The sequence below is a fragment of the Propithecus coquereli genome, unplaced genomic scaffold (genome assembly GCF_000956105.1).
Source record: "Propithecus coquereli isolate 6110/MARCELLA unplaced genomic scaffold, Pcoq_1.0 Scaffold98, whole genome shotgun sequence".
NCBI classification, from domain to species: Eukaryota; Metazoa; Chordata; class Mammalia; order Primates; family Indriidae; genus Propithecus; species Propithecus coquereli.
Genome location: NW_012156173.1, coordinates 2,543,296 through 2,553,756, shown reverse-complemented (window position 1 = coordinate 2,553,756; position 10,461 = coordinate 2,543,296). Strand labels below are relative to the sequence as shown.

Here is a 10,461-nt window from a genome sequence, read left to right as displayed (position 1 = left end):
ATGTGCACTTATGTGTTGATCAGCTAATACAGAAACAATGGTGATATAGCACCTCTTGTATACTCCTGGATAGAGCTGGAACACATTCTACTAAGTATCCCAAGAATGGAAAGACAAGCACCACATGTACTCACCATTGAATTGGTATTAACTGATCAATACTTAAGTTTTGATGTTCTAGAAAGTGTTGTGTATTTAAATGTAATGATTTTGTGGTCTTGATGGGTGATTAAATTTTCAATGTAAACTACCTGAAGCTTAGTGTCTGGAGCTATGGCACATTGATAGAAATGCCTTTCCCAGTGATCATAAAAATAGCCAGGTGGTGATGGAAGATTCCACTTTTCATCCTGGTTGTTTCAAAATATTGTTGTTTTTGCTTTTTACTTGGGCTAGGACCTTTATTTGAAAAACTGTAGATTTAAGGAACTGCAGTGTGAAGGAATATCACTGACTCGTGCATCATAGCAAAAGGAAAAGATAGAAGTTGAGTCAAACTTTCACTGGAGATCAAAAAATTCACTATTTGAAAACATTATCTAGCATTTGGTCATAAGTGGAATGAGCTTGTGTTAGATTTGAATTAAATTTTCTCCTTTCTCCCTTCCTCCCTCCCTCCTTCCTTTCCTCTCTCCCTCTCACTCTCTCTCTTTCCCTCTTCTGTGTTCTTCCCTACCTTTGGCCTTGTGTGAGGCTAGTCCATGTTGTCTCTCTGAGGCCATAGCAATGATAGCACAAAACTGATTTCCCCGCCTGGAGCCAATTCTCTGGTGACTTACTGTAATCTCTTGCTGGCAGCACACTGAAGGTTGTGAAAGACACACCTGTCAAAGGCAGGACGCAAGGTACTGCTGCCTCAAGAGGCATATTTTGTGCATAAATACTGATGACAGCACAGTCTGCAAGGAGTCTACCTACTGTAGAGTGGGCCTAAGTGCATTTACTGGAGGGAAATGAGCAGGGAGGAGAGCGAGGGAGCACGAGGCTCATTTGCCTGGTAAGAAACCATAGCACAGCAGATAGTTCACCTTTCAATGATGTTAACTCCAAATGACCTAATTAGCCAAATTTTGATCAACCAAAGGAGACTCTATTAGGAGAGAAACAAGTCAGCTAGATTTATTTTTTCTTTGTTTACTTGCTATTTTGGCATGTCGAAAGAAACCACACTTAAAATACTGACCTATAGAAATGTCTGGATCATTTTTTAAAAAATCACTGAGATTCTAAAGAGACAATGACAGGAAGACCCACAGGAGATCTTTCTTAAATCTGATTCACAAATAATCTCCCTTATCTAAGAAACTATTATATGAGTGAGATATACCAAAGTAAGATAAAAATCATTAGTTTTGCTGAAATAGCCCTAGAAGTGGAGTATTTGGGCTATGTAACCAGTAAGAAAAGAAAAATCATGCCCAATAAAACAGGTGTTTTATCTCTCTCCTAATTTTTTCCATTTATTTACAATGCATTATTGAACTTGTTAAAAATTTCTCCTTTGTATTTGAGGGAAACACATATATGCTCATGTGATTTTAGGCATTTAGTACTTAAGGAAAAAATTATTTCCTAATTTCTTTTTTTCTTGAAATTGTAAAAAGCTTTTACATTTTCATAATCATTATTTCAGAGGCCTTCAGAGGTCTGTTTCATTAGTCTGTGATCTTTTCTCTTAAAGAACTAAATTTGAACTAAAAAACTATTGAGTTCTTGCTTTTCTCCTCTACAGAATTGTTAGCAAATGTTTCTTTCTACCTTCTAGAAGAAATAACTAATAATTTCCTATGCTTTCCTTAGATGATTGTTCGCAATGTTATAATTAATTTAGTTCTTTGTTGCCGACACTTGGGGAAATGTTATTGGTAAAGAGAGAAAAAGATAAAACAATTTCCAATGATAAAAGTGAGATATCATACAGGGGTTAAATTTATTTTATTAAAAAATTGTTATGTATATCTTTTTTGAAGATGACTCTCCAAAGAAAAGGAATCTCTATTCTGTTAGGTTTTTATGTAACAAACAAAACTCTAACTCGATTTGATTTCCTAACAATTCCCTTTTAACAAAGTAGTAGGCTAGCAGTCATATTTGTGTTTGATTACTTGCTTTTGTAATTTTAAGTTTTGGCCAAGAGCTTAAGATATGGGTTTAAAATTATTCTTATCTTTGACATTACCTTAACAATTCACCTATGTAGTAATTTTTAAAATAAACATGTGTGTCTATCTTCTTGTCTTAATCTAACACTTAAATGTTTAAATATTCTTCTGTATATTGAACTATGCAAAAGGAACATGAGAGAATACTGTTCATTTCTAGAAGTTGTTTCATATCATGTTTTTTTTTTTAAAGAAATTCACTATATAAACTTAGGATTAGGTTTTTAAAAATGAAATTTAAAATTTCAAAAACTACATAATGAAGTATATATACTATTTTGCATGGGGAATGCTATATCTATGGATATATAGTGACAAATGCTTAAGCAATTTTGTGGTATTAGTTAGGTGTCTTTAGAAATAATTTTAAAAAGAACTTTAAATTTGATTTAATTAGGTGTTTAAGTTTTCATTATTTTCAGCCTCTTAGAGCTTAGTAACCAAAGTGACAAGTGATCAGATAATTTGTGCTGTGTGTTCTGATTCATACTCTGTACTTTATAAAAGAGCTGAATGATTTCTTATCCTTCTTACGTTTTACTCTCCCGTGGTTTGGTTCCTCAAGTTCAACTCAATTACATAACATTTAATTGGTACAATTAAAAAATATCTAAAAAAAAGTGTAATTTGAGAAATTAAATTACTGTATCCAGAGGAAATAAAATGTGTCATAATGTTAAGATTTCAAATAATACAAAGACATTGGAAATAACTGCTGGGCTACTCTAGCAAATAGTGGAAATATTATTTTCAAAGGTGCTTGTATTCTCTTTAGTGTCTTTTTCAAGCAAGTCTGGTGAGGATGTGCTGCTTCTAGGTCCATTTCCCCAACAGACTAGTGAGTTTTAGTCTATACTCAGGCCAAAGTCCACTTCAACTGGCCTTAGATTTCACAAATGCTTGCCGTTGGTCAGTAGAATTACACATCTAGCTCTGACACTGGAAAAGCAAACAAAAACCCATGTCATACTCTGGGAGAGTCATTCCCATTATTTTCACATTATAAAGGCAACAACATAAATGATTGGAAATGACAGATTTAACAATAAGCACTCATATATTTCATGTTTGTTACCAAATGTAAAACTTGAAATATGAGAACAAGGGGACCTCAACCTGAATTTGCATTCATGAATGCATCTGCTAAATGAAAGGAGATAACCATGAGATATACAGAATCTATTATTTGAGGTATTTTTCCTCCTTTTTTTGAGATTATTCATGTATAACCTTGTCATCTTTAGCACATATTTAGTTTGCCATAATATTGCTCTAGGTTCTAAAAACTGTTCTTCACACTGGAAACAGAAAAGTTTCCTTAATTGAATAGCATGTAATAAGTGACAGGATCAAAAGCATTGGCAAATGTCCACAGAGAATTTTTTTTAAAAAAGAAGTAGCATAATTTTCAGATCATAATTATTGCTTAAGCTGAACATTAAATAATAGTTCCACAGTTCTTGATAATTCTTAAAGGGCTTTTATCCAAAATATCTGGCTAATATAAGCAAGACAGGGAAAATTCTTGATCTGCCGTGAATTTAGAATTTGAGTAAGGGCTACATATTAGTGCAACTGGAACATGTATTCATTTGTGTTACTTATACATTGGATGACTGAATATGAATTCTGTTTTCTTTAACCTTTTCCTACTCAAGGAGCAGTCCTTGGACTGACAGCATTGGCATCTCCTGAGAGCTTGCGAGAAATGCAGACTCTCAGCCCTACCCCAGAATCAAAATTTGTGCTTTAAAACGATCTCTAGGTGATCTCTGCGCACATGAAGTTTCGGGAAGCAGTCCTCCTGGTCAGTAGGGAATTCAAACTTGGTTTGGAAGTGCAAGCTTGCTGGGCCTCTCTAAAAACTTGTCCTGCCCATGAATGTTATTGTTTTTCTTCTTTCTTACACAGAAAATAGAGGAAGTACCCACTGGACAAAGACGATGTATCCACCTGACCCCCAGAACCCCCCGGAAGTACAGTTTTGCTTTGCTTTGGTTAACAATTCGTGCCCTAGAAATGTGAGGTCTGTGCTGAATGTCTGGGCCATGTACACGGTCATGATTGGGGCTATAGTGATGACCATACTGGGCAACATGGTCGTGATCATTTCCATCGCTCACTTCAAGCAGCTCCACTCCCCAACCAACTTCCTGATCCTCTCCATGGCCACCACTGACTTTTTGCTGAGCTGCGTGGTCATGCCCTTCAGTATGATCCGGTCCATCGAGTCCTGCTGGTACTTTGGAGACCTCTTTTGCAAAGTCCACAGCTGCTGTGACATCATGCTCTGCACCACCTCCATCTTTCACCTCTGCTTCATCTCAGTGGACCGCTACTACGCTGTTTGTGACCCCCTGCGTTATGTCACCAAAATTACCATCCCTGTTATAGAGGTCTTTCTACTCACCAGTTGGTCCATTCCCCTCATTTTTGCCTTTGGCCTGGTGTTCTCAGAATTAAACGCAATTGGTACAGAAGATTTTATTGCAGCCATTGACTGCACAGGTTTGTGTGTGTTGGTATTTAACAAGCTCTGGGGGGTACTGGCCTCTTTCATAGCTTTCTTTCTCCCTGGGACAGTCATGGTGGGGATTTACATACGCATTTTCACAGTGGCCAGGAAGCATGCTAAGCAAATTGGCACAGGTCCTAGGACAAAACAGGCTGGGGCAGAAAGCAAAATGCAGGCATCATCCAAAAGAGAAAGCAAGGCCACCAAGACCCTCAGCATAGTCATGGGAGTGTTCGTGCTGTGCTGGCTGCCCTTCTTTGTCTTGACAATCACAGACCCTTTTGTTAATTTCACAACCCCAGAGGATTTGTACAATGTCTTCCTCTGGCTGGGTTATTTCAACTCCACTTTCAATCCCATGATATATGGCATGTCTTACCCTTGGTTTCGCAAGGCATTGAGGATGATTGTCACAGGAATGATCTTCCTGCCTGACTCTTCCACCCTAAGCTTGTTTCCTGCATGTGCCTAGGCTGTGCACCTCATTCACTGGGATTCTTTTCTGGCTAGGAATCCTAGATGCCCTCTCTCCACAAAAGTAGGGACATGGATTGACTAGACAAGGAGATTCTTCCAGTTGGTGTAAAGGACCCCTAAGCAGGAGCAATGGATCTAGCCTTCTGGGTGTACCAGAGCTACAAAGGTGGTCCATTTCTGGGCTTCTGGGGAAGGCACCTCCAACAATAACAACAACAACAACAAAGCTCTCTCCCAAGGCTTCCTGATTCCTAAAATTCCAAATTTAGGGATTTAGATTCTCACTTCTTTGGCTTAAAAAAAACAAGAATTTTCTCCCTTTAACTTGTAAACATTAGACGTGGAGACACAGTCAGTCTTTCCAATGATTGACAGCCATATAGACCTGAGTTCATCTAAATCTTTCTTGAGGTTATTATTGCTTATTAGGGAAGTGGCAGAGAGCCTGAGCACATTGAAAGCCTGAGTTATGGGACATGCGAGTGACATGGAAGGGGAGAAGGAAGCAGACAGTTGTAGTTACTTCCAATTTTATTTGTTCTGACTTAAACCTCTTTTCAGAAAGAACTGATGTGAGATTTGCAAATATTTGATAAAATTGGACAGTCTTCCTAAATGAGAAGAACAAATAAAGAAAGAGTTTAGGAAAATATTCTTTCTTTCTCCCAATATATACTTTTGATCTATGCATGCGTGCATCTTGTGTGTTTACATGCAGGGGACGTGCTGTGTCTTTGGACGTATGTGTGTACATGTTAATTATTCACCCAGATTGAACTTCATTCACAAAATTGAAGCCCTTTTCTTCCCCAGGAGTTTTAGGATCGTATCTATGGCCTCAATGAACATCTCTTTTCTGTGTGTTTTTTGTTCTTCTCTTCTTCCTCTTACCCCATAAACTTATTTCACTGAATTTTGTCCTTTATAATCTTCTTTTCATCTTTTACACCATCTCTTTGCCTTTCTAATCCAGTTGTTCTCAACCAGGGCCAGTTTTGCCCCTTGAAGACATTTGGCAATGTCTGGAGACATTTTGGGTTGTCACCTAAACAAGCTACAATGCACAGGACAGCTCCCTACAATGAAGAATTATCTGAAAAAACACTTCAGCAGTGCCATGGTTGAGAAATCGTGTTCTAATCTAATTTCATAGCTTCAGTCACTACCTCTATACAGATTACTCTCTAATACATTTATTTTCAGCCCTATCATTCCCCTCAAATTCAAGCCCCTCATTGCTTACTACCAGTGGAGTATCTTTTTGGATGTTCCACCAAGATCTCAAACTCAACATATCCAATATCTTTCTTCTATGCTCACCCCCACCAGCCCCAAACCCATCTACTTTGTACCAGAGTTGTTTGTACACAGGTGTATTGGTTCCTCATTTAGATTGTAAGCTTCTTGTGTGAGAGACCATGTCCTTATACTATTCACTTCTGTAGCCAACAGTGTCTGGCATGGTACCTTTCTCATAAAAATCTCTTAATACATTCATTGAATAAAGGAAACAATATTTTGAAAAAAATAAAAGAAAGAAATTCAAATTCACAGAAATAAACAGCAATTAGAAAACAAAGCATGGTGGGGAAGTGAGGGCTCCTCTTGGGAGAGAAAACGGAGGAAAGATCCTATTTGTAAAGAAAAAATTAAACTGGATTTAATTTCTGTTTTCATGGGCTTTGGTCACATGTGCACAGTGTTGCACTGGGGACTTTCAGGACAGGGCCAGCAGAGGCACACAGTGGAAAGTGACTAACCAACTCAGAAATATTTGCCACACCCAGCACGAAACTATCATGCCCACATAGTGAGCTTCCCAAAGATAGAAACTAAGTCTTCCCTTCCCTTTCCTAATGCCTCCATAGTGCAAGTGGTTTACAGAAAAGTTTGCTCATGTAAAAATATTGTTGACTATTTTATGGATTGATAGATTCTTTGGGAAATTTCTTAAATGGAGTTGTTAGCTAGAAGGACACTTTCAATAGAACATACCCATAAACTTAGGATCTGTTTATATGGGTCTGGAGCAATTTATTCATCAACTTTTGCCTATTTTGCAGAAAGTAAGGTTGATTTTTATGATAATAACTTTAAGACAATATGTTGCAAAGAGAAAACATATTACCATTACCACAGGTTTAATGTCAAGTGTATTTTATTGCATATTAATTCTTGTAGTAATACCAGAACATTTAGTTAACCAAACTCTTTCTATCCTCTGACCTGGTCAAATGACAGCACATCTCTGAGTAGGATATCTTGTCCTTAAAGTTTCTGATGTTCATATACCTCAATCCTAAATGCTTTTATGAACCATTTTGCTTTTTTGAATCTACCCTTGCTCCAGTATCTATTTGGAAACTACTTATTACTCCAAAATACCTTTAACAACATCTCTAATCAGTTGAGAATTCCCAGTACTCCCTTGATCTATGTGTTCTGTTGAACATCTGTGGCTTCCTTAAGTCAGTACTAGTAGTTTGATAATCTGAATATAACATTTTAGGTGATGAGATGTTTCAGTAAATTACTATAATTATCACAGGACAGTATTTGAGATAAAAATTGGATTTTGAAATGCTTAGCAGAATTCTGGTTTATTCTCTTCTGATTACAGTAATTTAATCCTTTAGGAGATTACTTTTGTTCCTAATCCTGAAGGCAACATTCAGAGGTTAATGTACTCCTCCTTTTGAGGAGTCAAAGGAGCAGAGTTCCTCAGGCTTCAGGCCCAGTTAGACCTCATCCCAGGGCCTGATGGGACAGTAGAGCACCCTGTGATGGCAGTAGCATTTTATAATTCCCTTTCCATGATCCGCCCTTCCTCTTTGGGAGTTAAACAAGGATTTGAACTACTGAATCTGAGGAATTGAGTAGGAAGAGCAGCCATTCATTCAACACATATTCATTTTCTCATTTGATCTTCAGAATAACAACACAAAATGTGTGACTTAATATCAAGGAATTGAGGTCTGAGGTCATAGCGTGGTACTACTTACACACCAGCATTTTCTTTTGCCCAATAGTAACAGAGCTAAACAGAGGAGAAATGAAGGAGCAGATAGAAGCTTCTGCTGCAGTCATAATCATTTCTTAACTTACAAAGGACCTTTACAATTAACAAGGGTGTGCATGAACACGAGCTCAGTTGTTTCTCATAACAGCTGCACATGCTCTTCCTAGGCTGGTTGAAGGTGAAGCAGCCCATCATTATTCCTAATCCAACTCCTCTCTTCCCAGGACTCATCTTGGTTTAACAGAGTAGCCAGTATCTCAGGAGGATGGTGACTGCCATAGACACTTTCCCATCTGTATTAATAAGCCACTCAGTTCAATGAATCTTTATTGAGCACCTATGAGGTGTCAAGTGTTGCACTGAGTTCTTGTGGTTCAGAGATGTATAAAACTCAAATCCTGGCCTCTGAGGACTTATGGCCTAATAAAAAAGACCATAGCCACTCAATTACAATGCAGGGTAATATGCGTTACCACAGAGCCAAGCACAGGAAGCCATGAGAGCATGGAGGAAAAAAAATTTAGCCTGGCTTTGGGTTTCAGGGAGACTTCCTACATTATAGGCCAAAGGAATGTGTCATCAGGTTGAGTAAGGGAACCAGAGCCTCTGTTAGAGTTAGGGGAAAAACTGGGGAAGTGGAGTTGCAAATCAGAAAACAGGTCACTAAGCCAACTTCCTGAAGATTATTAGCCTGAAGGAACAAGTTGGAGTAAACACTTCCAACCACTAAGGTGGAACTACAAAGATGGACCTTGTCAGGGAATCTGTGGTGAGCTGTTGCCTCTGGTTAGCTACTGCTCTGTGATCCTTATCCACGGATTTGGTGGTAGACCTGAGACCACTGTCGCTCAGCAGTACCAGTAGTCAGGAAGAGTAGCTGGTGCAGAGCAGAGAGGAGTGAGGCCAGGCTGGAACCTATCGTGTACCTCTGTCTGTCCGTCATAGTCTCTGCCTGCAAACACCTTCAGAAGAATGCCCACAGCTTCACGTCTGCTTTCCAAATCTCACACATGTTCCTCTAGCTTGGAAACTTACCTAGAAAGAGATTCTGGAGAATGTACTTCCCAGCTTAAGTTGACACAGCACCATTCATCCCAATTGAGCAAAGGGAACAGCAGGATATCTGTGTGGGAATAGAATCAGTTCAGTCACACAATGTGGGGAAATGCTGCAAGGATGTCGGAAGCAGCTTGAGAGCATCTTATACACCCCGCTAAGAGGCTCGACTTTGTTCATTCAGTGGGTGAGAGGCATTGAGATAGATGGCAATTTTCAATATTAGATTCTAACTGTTTTTCTCCCTACCAAATTATAATGTTTTGGTCTGATAGACAGATGCATGAATGAAGAGATGTAAACTAAACAACTAGTGTTAATAATACATATAATAATGTATGATATAATACTACTGCTCCAGGACTATTGCCAAGCTAGGAAGTGACTACATATAACCTGTGTCAGCTGCTTCAGTCTCTTGTCACACACTGATAAAAATGATCCATGTAGCTCTTGAATGGCCTTTGGGATAACAGATATTGCTTGTTTAAAGGAAGAAGAATGGAAGAAAAGACAGAGGAACAGGAAATGAAATCCTGTCTAGTGATCTCACTTCAGGAGATACTGTAGGGTCCACCTTGCGGACCAGTCTGCATCCCACAAAGCCATGCTTTCAAAACCTGATCATGCTTCTTCTCAATTGCTTCTTCTCAATGATTCCTTTTCCCTTTCTTGCTTAACTAACAAGAGCTGGGGGTGCTTAGCAGAAGCTGTTTGTGGACAAGAGGGAATGAAGTTGGTGCAAAGATGGAAAGATGGTTGTTCAAGACTTGTATCTTTTTGAGGCGTCACACAGCAGAGAGGGCATGGGTTTTGGAGCAGGGCAAGTTCAAGTTCCAGCTTGACTAATTCCTCAGTGAATGACCTTGGCCAACTTTGCCTTCACTCCCTAATCTATAAAACAAGAGCACTGATGCTTTCTCTGTTGCTATGGCCATCAATTGGCTTTGCAAACAATAGACATCCAATATTATTACCATTATTAATTTTTGTTTTGCTTTTAAAGCTTTTAAAAAGCCATTTGTTTAAGAAGAGAGATTTCCCCACAGATCCTTATAAAAGTTGTAAAGACTGGAAAGTAGTTCTAAAATATAGAACAAGGAATTTGGCTAACTAATAGATGTTTTCAAAGGTCAGTTTTGTTAAAAACTTATTTTTATTTTTATTCAGAAAGTTTACTAATAGCTTTTTATCATGTTTAAATGTTATTTTACAACTGAAACTGTAAAATC

At 38.2% G+C, this 10,461-nt stretch overlaps 1 protein-coding gene across 1 annotated transcript; it reads left to right on the top strand.

Moving 5' to 3' along the window:
• Window positions 1–4,105: 4,105 nt before the first annotated feature.
• LOC105827152 (trace amine-associated receptor 4) lies at window positions 4,106–5,149 on the top strand. Its single transcript, XM_012665171.1, has one exon. The coding sequence runs from the start codon at window positions 4,106–4,108 to the stop codon at window positions 5,147–5,149; it is 1,044 nt and encodes a 347-aa protein (XP_012520625.1).
• The last annotated feature ends 5,312 nt before the right edge of the window (window positions 5,150–10,461 follow it).

Coding starts and splice junctions, on each gene's coding strand:
- LOC105827152 (XM_012665171.1), top strand. CDS start 4,106: ATGTATCCACCTGACCCCCAGAACCCCCCGGAAGTACAGTTTTGCTTT.